The sequence below is a fragment of the Coffea eugenioides genome, chromosome 2 (genome assembly GCF_003713205.1).
Source record: "Coffea eugenioides isolate CCC68of chromosome 2, Ceug_1.0, whole genome shotgun sequence".
In the NCBI taxonomy this organism is placed as follows: domain Eukaryota; kingdom Viridiplantae; phylum Streptophyta; class Magnoliopsida; order Gentianales; family Rubiaceae; genus Coffea; species Coffea eugenioides.
The window spans coordinates 12,108,532-12,125,402 of NC_040036.1; the positions used below are offsets into that span (position 1 = coordinate 12,108,532).

At 32.7% G+C, this 16,871-nt stretch overlaps 1 protein-coding gene across 1 annotated transcript; it reads left to right on the plus strand.

The window, feature by feature from the left end:
- The first annotated feature begins 9,911 nt into the window (after window positions 1–9,911).
- LOC113763100 (eukaryotic translation initiation factor 3 subunit J-like) lies at window positions 9,912–15,300 on the plus strand. The gene is made up of 7 exons (XM_027306812.1): window positions 9,912–10,139; window positions 10,579–10,632; window positions 11,272–11,396; window positions 12,735–12,880; window positions 14,398–14,545; window positions 14,638–14,800; window positions 14,889–15,300. The coding sequence occupies exons 2-7, from the start codon at window positions 10,623–10,625 to the stop codon at window positions 14,978–14,980; spliced, it is 684 nt and encodes a 227-aa protein (XP_027162613.1). The 5' UTR covers window positions 9,912–10,139; window positions 10,579–10,622; the 3' UTR covers window positions 14,981–15,300.
- The last annotated feature ends 1,571 nt before the right edge of the window (window positions 15,301–16,871 follow it).

The window sequence follows — 16,871 nt, forward strand, 5'->3', positions numbered from 1 at the left end:
CTCCTGCATCTGTCACCTGCAAGAAATCTTGCTTTGTCCTGCTTTTGCTTTATCTGAATCTCAAATTTAAGGTGGGGCCCTGGTCCTGCAGCTTTGTTGATGCAAGAATAGTTGAAGTTCTGCTGAGTTAGGACCATAAACCCTATGCTAAATCAAATGAAAAAGATGATGAACAGTTTTCCAAATTAGCTAATGTAAATCAGTATATATAAAGCTTCTTGCAGCACGAGTGTTTAACAAGTAGGGAGTGATTAAATGATTAGCAAGATAGCAAAACCTAATTATCTAATCCCACCTTTTTATTTTGATCAAAAAGAGGGAACTTAAATTATGAACGATCAACTTGTTTGATCATTGATGACCCCAATTAATTATATCTACATGTAGGCCATGTTCATCCTATCAGAACAGTTGCACTAATCTCTTAAATTTGAGTATGTTAAAGAGATATAGGGATTTGGGGGAGGTCTTTGGGGTTTTTGCAATCATCAATCACAATTGCATGGTACAACATACATGGTAACATAATAAACGTAAACATAAATATAATAATATACAAATGAGTTAATCCTGTATATCCTAATACTGTATATATAATGTTGATTGAATACATGATATATATGTAAATTTTAAATTTAAATTTAAATTATATATCATACATCTAACGGTAACCGCACAATACACAGCATGATGGTAGAAGCGACTCGTAGCCTTAGGCCATATAATCTATATCCTAGAAGGTGGGGATAATGATGAAGAGGACCAAGAGGATTGCTTTGCATGACAGCATTATCATGGTTATTCGCTTTGGAAGCACCACTATTGTAGAAAACAAACAGTTTACATTATTGTCATTCAGTTTTCCATTCTTCATAATAAATTATCTCCATCTTGACCCCTCAACTTCTTGTTCTTCTCAGATGGAGTGGGGATTGGAAAACTCCTGTGTGCTTTGTCTTCATTGAAGGGTAAAATAATGAGAAAATAAGTGTCCGAGCATTTCATATGAAAAGCTGTCTCCTGTATGGTGGCTCCATAGCTGCAAAAAGGAATGATGTCTTGTGAAAAGGATGCCACCATCAAAAAACTTGTCACATGGGGCAAATATTATTGATTTTCTATACCCAATGATGCTTTATCAACCCATATCTACCAGAACCACAAATTTAATTCCATAACCAATAAGTAGTGATAATTCCATAACCAATGCCCATTGGTGATTATATTAACCTTCGGAGCACATTCTCAAGTCGGATATCAAGACATGCAGCATGCAGTATGAGACACCATCCAAAAACAATAGAAATAAAGCAAAGCTTATAGTGGCAGCCAGTCAAAGGTGGGGCTGATATATGGTCTCCAAATAGGGGAATTAGGAGTCTCAAAATCTGAAAAAAAAGATACAATTCTGCCCCACTAATTGCTTCTCGGCCATTTCAACTACAGGGCAAAAATAGAATAGTACTATTTATTAACAGTTAATTAGTCCAAGACTTCAAACCACCAACATTCTTTTGTGTTTTTTTCTTTTTCCTTTTTTTTCCCCAAAAACAGCAGTATATTTTGCAACATATAGTTTGTTGCCTTTCCCTAACACGCGTCTAATGGTTGCGGATTAAGGGGGACAGTAAACACAAGTATCTAATTGCAGAATCAATCGGCTTATTAGAAAACTTTTGGGCTTTTCTTCCCCTTATTTGTCTGTGTATTTGGGTCACCTTATCTGTGAAGAACGGTTAATTAATAAAAAAAGGTTTCACGATATTAAGATTTAAAAGGCAGATGCAACCTTCTCTCTCTCTCTCTCTTTTATAGGCGGTAGAATCTGAATTCATGTAGTTTTTAAATGTCCATTTTCTTTTAATGTAAATCAATGTAAGAGGTGAATGGAGTGGCAGGTTTTTTTTTTATAAATAAGTGCGATGTTTTAAATCAGAATCCCATACTTATAATTTCTTCCACTTTATTACTCAACTCAATTATTACAATCTCTCTTATTTTACCATCCAATTCAATTCAATCCTTTTTTCAAGAGCCAATTTATTTGCCTTTATACATTTGAAAATTTGAAAATATATGTGTTTTTAACTTTTAAGCCGGTCAATGGTCATGATGGAAGCAAATAATGACCACATACCAATAATCAAGGTTTGACTTTTCACTTTAGTACAGTGGTCTTGCCCAAAACCCTAAACACTAAAACAGGCTTTTGCGTTGAATTTTAAACAAAACAGAATATTTTGATCTGACAGTCACCGTACTAACTGCGGAAACAAATCAGACCTACGCTGCTCCTCTCCTAAAGCCCATGCAGTGGAACTCCAACAAGTAGGCTTTGACCAACCCTTCGTGGAAGTGGATCTGATACACTTCGTTACCTTTTTGTGGCCGCCCAAAAGGGTTCTGCCTAAGACGGTATTGGGCCTCAAAGCTACTCAATCTGCAGGACGCACTCGTTAACACCGAGGCGGCATCGATAAATGTTTGTGCTGTAATTTTATTTTTTTTTTATAAGGAAAAAACTTGGGTGGATTCATCTTCTATCACATATCAAAATATCGAAAATTCTACAAAATGGTATAGTGGTTTGTACCAATCGGTTGGTAAGGGGTACGGATCACGTAAATGTAAGACACGATCACAATTACTGACATCAAAGCGGTTTGGATCAGGCACATGAGTGCTAAATTTTACCGGGAGACATAAGGCTTAATAAAGATTGAGAGGAACGAGGTGCTGTTGTGACAGGGTTATGGGACCCAGATTGAATGGACATAAAGATCATTGAGAGAACTGAAAGTGCAGAGCTATTGTTGTGGTGGGCAGAGTCGGGGAAGTTAAAAAGCAACTTGTGAGTGGTTGAAGCAATTAACGAGGAGAATTAAACCAAGGGTTAATCAAATTTAATCCCCTTAAGGTATACCTCATTTTTCAGTTTACCCTCTAACCTTTAATTTTGCTCGCTTAATCTCCTATAGGACAAAACTGTCCTTGCATTATTTGACTTTTCATTTACCTTGTTTTCCTTTCTTTTATTTCTTTTTCTCTTTCTTCTTTATTAAATTCTTCCTCTTTCCCACAAAAATTTTCACCTTACTGATTGAAATTAAAAAAGAGAAATTACAGAGATTTATCTTCTCCTTAAATGATTAAAAAAATATTCAAATCAATTTCCTAAAATACAATTTTTTTAACCTTTCTAGTCTTTTATTTTTTGATTTTCCTCTTTCCTTCCTAGTTTCTCATTTTATTCCCAAAAAAATATCTTAAAATGAAATTGTGACCTGATTAATAATCATCAATTGAAATTTGTGACACCTGGTATCATACAATAAATCAAAATTAGTTTTTGATGCCATTTTAATCTTCACCTAAAAATATGCAATTACAAATTCAAAACAAAAATTTTCGTTGAAATTGAATTTTCTATTGGGAATGATAAAAGAAAGAAGAAAGAGAAAAAGAAATAAAAGAAAGGAAAACAATTTCATCTTATGATATTTTCTTGAGAATAAAATGAGAAACTATAAAGGAAAGAGGAAAATTCAAAATTAAAAGAATTGAAATGCTAAAAAAATTGTATTTTAGGAAAGTGATTTGAATTTTTTTTTAATCATTTAAGGAGAAGATAGATCTCTGCAATTCCTTTTTTTTTAATTTCAATCATTAAGGTGAATATTTTGTGGGAAAGAGAAAGAATTAAATAAAGAATAAAGAGGAAAAGAAATAAAAGAAAAGAAAACAAGGTAAATAAAAAGTCAAAATAATGCAAGGGTAATTTTGTCCTGTAGGGGATTAAGTGAGCAAAATTAAAGGTTATGGGGTAAATTGATAAATAGGATATACCTTAAGGGGATTAAATGTGAGTAGCCCTTAAACCAATCATGGGTAGGAGGAAAATGATCGTAAATTAGTATGTGCAATTAATTAAACCAATCATATGAATTAATAACTGTAAATGAGTAAACGAATGGTTAATTAATTAGTTGAGATGGAATATTTGTAGCAGAAGTAATATGTTGTTGCATGATTGTTTTTTATATTTTGTGGGTAGAACATAAAGAAATATTTTAAAAATGCATTTGTAATGGTATTAGACCAAATTAATGAGAATGAATTGATGACATAATAACCGCAGTGCGTATAGGTGAATTTAATTAGACCATATTTGTCACTTTTAAATTTTCAGCATTATCATCGCAATCACTTACGAGCAAAACTTATATACACTGACAGCGTATACACTATCACTATTGAATCTATGACATATATGCAAAAGTTGAATTTTAAATTTAAATTTTGCATATTTGTAATTCATCCAACTTTGATAGTGTATACACTGTTAGTGTAGGAAAGATTAATCCATCACTTAATTATACTTTTATCATCTGATTAACATGTTGGCTATGTATTGTGAACCAATACCACAACTAACTTTCACCAATAACCAACCACAAACATTATAATTACCAAATTCATTAAAATAATATTAAATTTTTTTTTAAAAGATCAAAGTTTTTTGTTTATTAAAATTTTATGCCATTTTGTTCCATATAAAAAATGATTGTTTAAATTGTACATAGATTGAGTGCACCATTTATCACTAGTAATACTAATGGTATTTGTACTAATGTATACATGCTTGAAATCAAATATTCGTATTAATTAAACTATGTAGTGATACAGTTAAGAAATATTTTTAATAGGTATAAATACAAAAATATAACTGCTTATTGTCTATTCTAAAAGTAGGACATCAAACAATTTTCACATTAAAAGTATTCCATATATTTTCATGGATAATATAATACAAGATGACATGCCCGAATTTACTAATGAATGAATAATTTTCTTTCAAATAACATAAAAACTTTTTACAACTGGTACTCCTGAACTTGAACATATTTTTAGGCAAAAAGAGATTAAAATTTATGATTAAGTGACAAATCACCTCCATTTTATTAGAAAATGACATCACGATAATATTAAAACTAAATCATCACTAACCAACCATTATGAAGAAAATAAGTTTAAAACTTGTAATTTAAATCAATACATAACATATATCCAAAATTTGGAAGAAATACAATTCCTGTTTATAATACTCTGCATGTGTGTAAGACTGATCATTAATGCTTGGATCAAAACAAATTTGGTCCCCAGTGTTTCAAATCTTAAGCATATTTAGTAAATTGACGAAAAAATGATGATTAAAGATCAAAGTCAAGTTGCCACTACTGAATAGTTTTGACTTTGCATTTTTTATAGCAATGTTTCGAATTTGGATCATCATGGTATCTTAGATTTTAAATAGTGATATTAACGGTTTCAAAGGAAAAGAAATGCAAATTAGATTGAAATTATGTTGAAAATGTGCAAAGGTTCACGAAACTTCTTTCTTTTATTGTTTTATTTTGTGTATTCATCCCACTTGTTTCTCGTAGACTTTTACTCTTGCATAACTGGTCCCAAATGTAGCATTATATATGTATGTATGGTTTTGCATTATGGAGAATTAATTGATAATGAATTTTTTTTTTGTTACTTGTATTGATATTTAAACGCTCAATTAGATATCCATTCAAACTATAAAGAATATGAACTATAAGTAAATCAGGTTTGTTTTCTTTTTTCAATTTTAATAGATTATCAATTGAATTTAAGATGAAATTAATATTTTGTATAATTCTTTGAATCATTCAATAAGATTCTTAAGGTAACGGGGGGAGGGTTGTGGTAAAATATTAAGGTAAACAAATAGCAAAGTAACTATTTTAAAACTTTCCATTGAAACTTTGGATTTAATAGACAGAAAACTGAGAAAAGTATATAAATTGTGCCCCTACTACTAGAGCAATTTAGCACGAGTTCAAAGTATTTTAAATGTCTCTTGGTTATATGTAGTTTACCTACTATAGTTTTTTTTTTATGAAATATATTTTGATTGTTTTACTTTTTTGGTTCTATAGATAAATAATTCAAATTAGATAACACAGTGTCGTTAGCCACTATGTACTCTATATAGAATAATATAGGCACAACATTATCATTTAACCTAAAAAGTATATCTTCGTTAAATAAGTTAAAATTGGATAATAATACATATTTGATATACAGAACAAAAATTAGGAGGTTATAATATAGGAAAAATTGAAATAGAATTTTATTGCTAAAACGATTTTGACTGTTAATCAATGTTAAGTTCCATCAATTGTTCTAAATGTGCTTAAAATTATAAATTTTGGAGACTAAAATTTTTTTTATTGAAATATTATCATTTTAATATATAACTAAACATTCACATTCATAACCTGCCTGTCATGTGATGCAATTCTCAGCACAAATCTTTATCAGCTTACCGGTAATCTTTTAGTTATACTCTCTTATTTTGTGCTTCATTTTCAAGGTGAAGTCAGCCTTGTCAGTTGTCCTTTGGTTCCTATTGACTTGATGCGAGGCAGAATACCTTGTACCATTGTGTCAGTCTAATACCAAAGAAATGGTAGAAACCGCTATACCATTTTGAAGAGGCTTCGATCAAAATATACCCCCAAAATTTAATTCACTTACGAAAGTTCTTACATATCATTCGCCAATACAACCCTCGTATTGACAGTGAAATAAATTAGTCTGTTCTTACCAATTAAAGATATCTCACAAATACTAACTTTTCAATTTCCTTCTGAAAATAGAAGTATATTCACCGGTCTAAAATATTTTCAACAAGTCAATTAAAATTTACAAGTTCAGTGATATGCACAAGTTAACATAGGAAAGCTTTAACCAAGTACTTAAGTTTGGCCACTCATAGGTTTGAGTGTTCATATTCCCCTTCCAATAGATTTAGGGTGCGTTAGATAAAATTGAATTTTTAAAATTGAATTTTGAAGTCTAAAATCTAAAATTTGTATGCATTAAATTAGTGAATCGTTAAGTATTAAATTTCATACATTTGAATATATATGACATTAAGGGTATGTTTGTTTGGACTGAAAACATTTTCCCGAAAAAGTTTTCCAGAATTTCTGGTGTTTGGAAGCAAAAGAGGTTGGAAAATTATTTCAGCTGGAAAATGTTTTCACGCCACCAGGTGGAAAATGACTTCCACAACAACTTTCCAGAAGTTAATTTCCGATAACCAGATAACCCGCCCCCAGTGCTAGAGAATCACCAGCAGCAGAATCATATTAGTCACAATATCAGTGGGTGTTCCACTGGAATTCTTAACAACTTTGGTTGCACATAATTTGCCGACCAATTTGAATTGATAAATAAAAAGTATCTACACTCAACCTGCAAACTAAAGTATTGCTGTAGAAGTACTGAATTATGACATCAAACCTCGTGCTCTAACACATAACGACCTATCTGCTCTTCTTCCTTGAACCGATGAAAAATCAGACAACAAGAATAAAATCAACAGCTCCAGTCGGATTTGCATTCATCTCAAAAATATCCCAGACATTTTCCTTTCTCCTTTCTACTAATTAGAAGTAACTTAAGGCAAGTAAACAACGCTACAAGAATATCAAACTATCCTACACTATTCTAATTAAATTGCTAATATGTTTTATGTGATATCAAGTCTAATGTGAAAGATTGCATTTGTGTCAGGTGGTGGTGGTGGGATTTGACAATTTAGTTCTTTTAGGATTACAAGTGTCTTTTTTTCTATGAATGATCGAAAGAACCACTTTAATTTAAATAATGAATATTAATTAAATCTTGAGACGAAAGTATTCATTTTCTTTCAAATATCAAAATGTCCAAATTTTTAGTTTAATCTAGATCTATCCTAATTCCGCCCTGTATTCGAGTTGGGAAATTTAAGAATTCATGGTGTAATATGAATAAATATTTTATAAAAATGATAATATGATTATAATGGATAGAAACTAAAATTAACTTGTAATGAAATGAATGTTTTGAGAGCAGAAAAATATTTGCAATATATCAACAAACATATCATAAAATATTTTCATTGACAAACCAAACACCGGAAAATTATGAAAAAAGGAATTCGGAAAATATTTTCACTTAATACCCAAACACTGGAAAATTATGGGGAAGGAAGTGATTTTCCAGGAAAATGACTTCGATGGAAAATATTTTCCTGAAAATATTTCCAGTCCAACCAAACGGACCCTAAGTGCTAAATGAATAGCTTATCACTTATTTTTTGAAACAAATTTTGCCTATAAAATTTAGTAGCATTTAATTAATTCAAATATTCTAGTTTTGGTTATCAAATACATCTAAACGTGTTAGAATCTGAGTTCATTAAATTTAAACATTGAATTAGGTTATCAAACGGCACCTTAATCTAGAAAATGCAAAAATGATACTACTATCATGGTCAAAATTTGGAAGTTCGGTTCCCATCTCGTCAATTTATTCACTTATTTATCTGTTTATTTGATAAACTCTTCAAGCTAAACAAGAAAGTGCAAAATTAGCACTACTTTGCTATCCAGGCAGGATTTCCCATTTTCACTCCGTCTGATTTCATTCTCCAATATACAGTTTGAGTCCTCCTAAATGTTTATACAGTAGAAGTAGGTTGTCATCTTTGTTTAAAAACCACCAGAAAAACAAAAAGAATAAGAAAAGGTTTGTAGCTTTCTCTATAACAAGATAGATATGGACCATTTTAGGTTTAGCCCAATCAAATTTTTAGAATAGTACTGTGACATTTTTTGCGATGCAATCGATGTGAGATAAAAAATAATAATAAATTTGTAATGTGATAAAAATATTTTTTTAAAAAAAATTACTATCCAAACATGACCACTTCGAATTTGATCAATTGGGAATCGTAATCATCAGCAAGTGAATGGATCTTATTTGGACTTTAGTGGTTCAACAGAAATTTGGCACTTGATAATCGCAAAATAATAAATATTAGGTTTGTTCCTCTTGGTCACTGTTACGGCTATGATTTTTTTTTTCTTTTTTCTTTTTTGGGGACAACCTATATATGATAGTACTGCTAAGTGCCAATTAAGTAAATAGCTAAAATAAAATTAATAACAAAAAAACAACAGATCAATAATCGCCATTAATTGAACCTAGATACGGGCAGAGATTGTTCTTTCAAACAATATATATATATTTTCTTAATGCCCTTTTAAGCATTATTGATTAGCCATTGGCACCCTAAACTTCAACGGTTGATCGATTCTACCTTAAATTATCAAATTTGTTGCATATTAATCAAATTTCATGGATTAGCGGATTTATCTTGCTAGATTTGTTGCCTAGCATGTCCTCCCATACGGTTTCAACCTATATTACATGTCACCATAACAAACTAAATTAATAATTGTGTCACATTATTATTCGTGTCATTTGAAACATATGTTATAAGAAAATGGGAGACAAAGAATTTACTTGTTTTTAAGTACAATTGGGTAGGCTATTATAAATCAATAATTTGAGATCTTAAAATATGCAATTGATATTTAAAACAGATAAATCATGACTTTATAAATAGTTTAGAAAATACTTTTTCTTATTCAAGTATTAGTTTAGAAAAAAATTTTAATAGACTAGTATATGAACTCGACATCACTTTTTCTTGCATATTATCTATACTTTCATAATCATATGACTCTTGAATATATGACATGATTCAGAAATGAGGCCATACATTGATTGTCGGGTAATGTTTAATAAACTACAAGAAATTTATACCGAATTCCTCAAAAAAGGAAAAAAAACTTATACCGAATAAATCGAAGTATTGTCCCAAACTCCCAATAATTTGGGCGGGCTTTTGCAACCAACCAAACAAAAAATTAGGAAGCAAAGCAAGGCAAGGGGTAGATCAACCGGTTTTTTTAGAAAGCGTGGTCCTTAACAAAAATCGAAATTGGAATCGTCTTCCAGGGAATAGTAATAAATAGTGCTACCACATATGCTGCAGAAAAAGACAGACTTAACCCTAAACTCCATTTTCTCTGGCTTCTTCCTCTATCCTTTGTCCCTTTTCTGGAAAATTTCCGCTTGCATTTCTTTCCGTTACCCTAACAGAACCCTAATCGAGCAGCTAGGTTCCAAGATATCGACTGGGAATTTCTCGCCGGCCACTTTAACCTTGAAACTTAGTGGGCCGCTCAACTCTCCGTACTCATCAGACGGTAATATCATCGGTTTTTTTTTTTGCTATTTTTTTTAATGTTTTCTATACTTACCTGCCAGTTTTTTCATGTATTATTGAATCCATAACATTTTGAGATATCAATTCCCGATTATTTTTGGCTATTTGTTGCTGATTGGATTGGAATCTTGGCCCTTTTTTTAATTCTAAATTTCGGCTAGTGGGCTTCTAGTTTTTATTACTAGAATACTTGAACTAGTTTTCTTGTGTCTGGCTTTTTCAATTAATCGATATATTTTGTTTTGTTGGAGGCAGTTTTCTGTCTAATTTGACGGTCAAATAAGAAGTGATTTTTTTAATAAATTTTCTTTTGTGGGTTTTGATGTTAACTGATTGCTAGCTATTTCAGTCATAATTATGGAACACCTTTTTTTTCTTCTCCTTTTGCCCATTTGGATTGATATATGAAACTAACGCAGGCATTTGAAGTTGCAAATCTATTCAAAATCAGAATCAACAGAAGATGGATTGGGGTAATGTTACTGCCTTCTTCTTTCCTCTTTAGAATTATGCTAGTCCTTGAACTAATTGCGATTTGGTACTCTTTAGGATTCTGTTGAGTGTTCATGTCTTTGCTTTAATAAATATCGTGTTCGTTCTGTATTTCAGATTTGATTTGCGCAATATTGATTCGCTGTAAATTTTCAATTCAGTTTGACGAGTGGCTATTTTTTAGATCTTTTCGTCGTAGATTGGAGTCAGCATGAGTATGGTTGACCGAAGTGTTATTCTTTGCTTAATGGTTGTGATATACCTATTTTCGAGGGGGTTATAAGATGTAGTTTTGCTTCATCTTTATATGTTAATTCATGAATTGGCCATCTATTCCTTTAGACCAACTTATGGTATTTTCTTCATATTTCACGTGATGTGGTGTACTTGTTTGTGTTGTTGCCAAACAGTTATTTCATCTTGCTGACTTTGGAATTTGGTTAGAGTTGCAACTTATGCTTATCTAGGATTGGCTGTAAAATGTTCATTGTCCATTACCTTTTTTTTTGCATTTTTTTGTTAAATTGCACTGAGAAAATTCATGTCATTTTTAATATACTCTGTGACCACCAATATCTGCTCTTTCTTTATTAAGCTGTTGGTCATATGTTGTGTTTCAGAGGATGAACCTATTCCGGATATTTTGATAAAGGAACAACCTAAAACTAAAAGTTTGTGGGATGATGAAGACGTAGATGACAATGACGTGAAAGAGTCTTGGGAAGATGAAGATGAGCCTGCTGCGGTATTTTTGTTTTCTTTCTCTGTTCTGTTCAATCAGATGTAAGATATATTCAGGTGTTGAATTAGAATGAGGGAATGCCACCTTAGCTAAACCATATGCACAAAATTCCAGATAATTGTTTGTTCCATTACTTAGCATGAGTTGTAACTGCATTCTTGATTTTTCTTAGTTATGTACTTTTGTCTTCTATCATTGAAGATTCTTCTAACCTGCTTCCAGTGGGATCTGTATTAAGTTGCTTGAGTTATGATACTATCTTTTGCGTTTATTGATATGTTTTCCACTTGAGTGCTTAGTTATCTTTAAAAACCGATTTAGTTCACCCTTGTGCTGCAAAATGCAATTTATTGTTTTTTATGTTCAAGCTAATCACTGATTGAGCTTTATTGGATTTACACACGTTTTGAACAAAATTGTATCTTTGAAGAAAGATCCAAACTTCACACCAGAATAAGAACTGTACAGCTTCGGGTTAGATTCGACTGATTTATGTATTCGCCTCTGCACTTCTGTCTTATACCCATCTTCAGGGAGTGGTCTCGAGTGGTCTCTGCTTTATGCATTATTGAAGTTGACTTACTAGGAAGGAATGTGTCCAGTGGACAAGTTTAACCTATAACCTTTTCTCCCAACTCGAAGAGTAAAACTTTTGGTGCTATCGTAGTACTTTTACCAGTAGATATCGATGGAAACATATCGTAGGATCTTCTGCTTTTGTTACCCTCTTCCATCAGCAAGTTTCTTGATGTTGTAAGAATAGGTGACATGCGGCCATGTAGGTCCAAATGCTGCATGATGAGTAGAGATCACCTTTTCATATCCAACTTGATCGTTGATTAGAATGAATAGATGATGCTTGTTGCTTAGAAAGCCAAAGCATGAGTTGCACCAAAAGCAGTTTTAGGTGACCGCTTTGGTACAAATGCTGCATGATGGCTACAGATCACCTTCCAATTTTTTCATTCATTTGGCTTGCCAAACTAACTGATTGTCGCTAAGAAGAAGTAGATGACATTTTGTTACTTGGAAAGTTGAAGCATGAGTTGCACCAAAAGCAGTTATAGGTGTATGTAAAACTAATAAGTTGTCCTGAAAATTGCTTAAGATGGGATATCTTAGATTGGAATGGTTGTGTGCATCAAGAATTCAGAATTTTGACTGTAAATGGAGTTAAAACTTTCCAGTACATCGTTCCTAGAGCTTAAGTTAATCAATGTGTGGACTAGTCTATACGCGTGTTTGTACAGCATGTGGTTTAGGATGTTATGTCACTTGGGATGCATGATGTTTACAACAGTTGCTTTCGAATTGTTTATGTGCTTTATCTTGATGTATCAGGCACCCATAGTAGAACCACCTGCTGCAAAGGTCCCAAAGAAGCCAACAGCAAAATCAGGTGAGCAGAAAGAAAAGAAAGGGAAAGCTGCTGAAGTTGCAAAGGAGGAGCCACTAGATCCTGTAGAAGAAAAACTTCGCCAGCAAAGGTAATGTTTCTAAAATCTTACTTTTATTGTTTTCATAATTTCATAAATAAAGAGAGAGATGTATTTCAAGAATAAGCTTTTAAGGAAATAGAAAATGGGGCTTCAGAGATACAGAATTAGTTGGGTTGACAATGGTCTCCATTGTTGAAGGAGTAAACATGATGAAGTGTATTTTTTGGGCGAGTTCAATCATACTTGATCCTATTTTAGCTCCCTATTTTAGCTCTAGTGGAGTGGTAATGTAAGTGCAGGTTTGACTGCCACATGGAGTCTTTAAGTGGAAAAATTTGCTTTTTATGTTTAAATGGATCTTTTGTCTGAACCATACAGCAGGAGGTATTTAGTCTGGCTGTGGTCGGTCAACTGGAGTCTTACTGTCTGCTTGATTACTTCTAATTTCTTACTAAATGCACAGTAGATTTAGTGATACATGTACTTCAATCTGAAAAATATATTATATCATTGCAATGGGAGATAGTTTTTATTTATTTTCTTGAGACCATTGAAAAACAAATTTGTCTTGAGCTTATAAGCTAATTATGTTTTGTCATTTCTAAGGTCTTGTATACCGAATTGTTTGTTTTTTGAAATTCACAGTTTTGTGCATCCTCTCTTATTAGTTATTCTACTGTCTTGAAATTCACTGGTTGGTTTCTCTTTTTCTCCTCCATGTGATGATTGATGAAAATGAAATTAATAGTAATAACATTGGACATCAAGTCAAGGTATATGAAATTTTCTTAATCTATTGACTCATTTAAATTTTTGTCAGGGTAAATAACATTTGTGTGTGTGTGTATTTTTTTGGAAATATTCAAGATGCATATGTTGAAGAAGAAACAACAATGAAGAAAGAGCTAACTTTGTTTAAGTTATGGGTTATACGATAGGTTTTCTCACTGTGGGGCATCAATTAGTATACTTAGTGAGGGACAAATATAATCCTTTAATGAGCCTCTTCTACTGTAGGCGATGCAGATGGATTTACTAGAACCCAAACATCTTTCAATGGACATGAAGGACTTCTAAAATTAAGATTGTAGCATTCAAAGAAGTTAGAATAAAATGTATGTAAAATTATACATTATATGGTGTCAGCATGCTTGCTTTTGTTATGCTAGCTGAATCTTGCTTCCCCTGGATTTTAGCAGTGGAGAAAAATTCTGCTTTAGAGATGAACTTTTGAGCAGTAATTTTGTGTATGTTGCCCTATACCCTAAAGCATCCTTTTCCTGTGCCACTCTTTTCTTGAGAAAGGATATGCATTTCCTTCTTTGCAAATGGAGCCTGATGAAACCAAAAGAATTATCCCATCAGGATGGAATCTCAATATCTCATAAAGAAGCCATCATGGAGCAGTACACATGTATGGAACATAATTTGTGAATATTGTGACTTGCACATGCTCACAGTAACCTAATGAAGCATCATTCCGTCTCTTGTGCTTACTTGATCACTGGCCACTGAGTATTATGTTTTCAGTGTCTGTTCATTGGGTTTAAGTATTTCTATTGCAGGCTAGTAGAAGAAGCTGATTATAAGTCCACGACTGAGTTATTTGGTAAGAGAGGTGATGAGAAGACCCTGGACAATTTCATTCCCAAATCAGAAGGTGACTTTGCAGAATATGCAGAACTCATTTCCCACAAGCTGCGTCCTTATGAGGTCTGTTGAATTTGCTCTGGTTATGATTTCACCTTATTGTACGATTTGCTGACTCCTGATTCTGTGTTGCAACCAAATTGGGTTGATTGCAGAAAAGCTACCATTATATTGGTTTGCTCAAAGCTGTAATGAGATTATCAATGACTTCACTGAAAGGGGCGGATGCCAAGGATGTAGCCTCTTCAGTCACTGCAATTGCAAATGAAAAGATAAAAGCCGAAAAAGAAGCAAATGCTGGGAAGAAGAAGACAGGAGGTATGTTGGTCATTATCTTCTGGTTTGTTGTAAAGTAAATTGGTTTTAAACTAGTGGTGGGTTGTGAGAGACTTTTTCTCATCCGCAGGTGCAAAGAAGAAACAGTTGCATGTTGATAAAGATGAAGATGTCGCGGTTGTTGATGCATATGATGGCTTTGATGATTATGATTTCATGTGAGCAAACTTTTGGCGGACCATGTTTAGATAGGCCGATTGTTGTCAACTTTTTGAGTGTTTCACACATAGAATTTTAGGATCTTGCATATACAAAGTGGAGGAGGATGATCCTGCGGCCTGTTTTCTCTCCGAATTGAGGAGACTGATTGAGTGCCATATTGTTGTCTTTTGAATAAAAAGTTTTTAAATAATTTTGATCAGTTTATCTTCTTTGTCCTACTGCTTGCTTACTGGATCGAAGGATTGTTTGCGGAAGCTCGAGGAAGTATTTATATGTTGTTACAGTAGTAAATATAATTGTGAAGTCAACTGTTAAGCATATGTTTCTGCAGTTGTTGCTTTACCTATGATTTACGTCTTTTCCTCACTGGATCTGTATTTTGCATTAGCCTTGAGCTACATACAAAATGTTTGACTTCAATGGGTGCAAACGTTATCAATGTTTAAGCAAGTACTGGGTGTTAATGTGTTTGTAGTTTTTCGTATGAACTATGATGAATTTGCATGGGGGTGTTTTTGAAAAATTAGTTTTTTAAATATAATAAATTTTTTTTAAAAAAGTACTTTAAAAGATAATCTAACAATTAGTTTAAATTTTTTTAAAATTTTTAAAATATCTCAAAATATATTCTAGAAATTCTTTTAATTTTAAATATCTCAAAATATAATTTAAAAATTCTGTTACAGTAAAATTTTTTAAAAATATTCTCAAAAACAGCTAATCCAAATGGATGGTTTTTAGCTTATAGGACTTATGTGCAGCTACGACTACGCACCCCAGCTACAACTACGACGGATGCCTCGTATCTGTAGTCTCCTCTCAGCCATTGCTGACTTTTGTAAAATCTTGAACTTTTTGTAAATTTCCGAGCATAATGAGATGACTTTTTGCTGACTTTTTGTAAATTTTGTAGTTGGTCTAAAATGACGAGAAAAGTCATCTAGTGTATATGAGGAGAAGAGTTCAAACTTAAAAGGGCCTGGTAGACTTCAAACTTACGGCTACTAAGTCCCCTGGGTGAGGTTTGTTGATAAGGTTAAGAAGCAGCTTAACGTAAGCATTTCGTGAATGAGAACAATGCGGAACGTTGGGCCCAATAACAAAAAAGACCAAAAGGTAATTGCTCTGTTGGGCCCACTTCCGTTTGGAGTTGTGTTTGGATTGACGATTATTTCACCTTATTTACATCTTATTTACATATACTGATTTGCTTGCATTATCAATATATTTTTTAATCACCTTTTTATTTCACATACATCATATCGAAAACAGTGCTACAGTACTTTTTCACAAAATTATCTCAAATAATTTACAACCCAAACAACCGAGTATTTTACTAAAGAAAAACATAACCACACAAAAGATCCACTCCCAAACATATTAGTATTCTACGAGTAGACCAATTCACCAGATGTTGGCGCCATAATGGTTACACTTTCTATGTAGTATATAGGAATAGGACCTTTCCAAATTAAAGGAGGTAACTCAAATTGGGCTAATTGATTAGAATATTGGTGTATAAAAGAAAAGTCAGACACTTGCGGGTCTGACAGGGGCGTTGTATAAATCTATGGGTGCCGGGCCGTGTCAGCCCGGCACCTGACACCAAAAATTTTTTTTTTTTTTTATAGTTGACACGACACAGCCCGGCACCTGACAAAGTCTGCAAAAGCTGGCTGCCGGGCAGTCAAATTGTTAAAAAAAAAAATTCGGCAGGCTGAAAAAAAAAGCTGGCTGCCAGTGAAATTGTTTAGAAAAAAAAAATGCGAAACAAGGTACTAAACTATAGAGCCTTCTTTTTGTTGGGGAAGAAAGAGGAGGGGTTACAGGGGCACTGTTGGATATACGTAGAGGCGGTAGGGAGTTGGGAATGGAAGCTAAATTGCGGAGG

Coding starts and splice junctions, on each gene's coding strand:
- LOC113763100 (XM_027306812.1), top strand. Junction 11,397..12,734: donor ATGAAGATGAGCCTGCTGCG/GTATTTTTGTTT, acceptor TTGATGTATCAG/GCACCCATAGTAGAACCACC. Junction 14,801..14,888: donor TGGGAAGAAGAAGACAGGAG/GTATGTTGGTCA, acceptor TCTCATCCGCAG/GTGCAAAGAAGAAACAGTTG.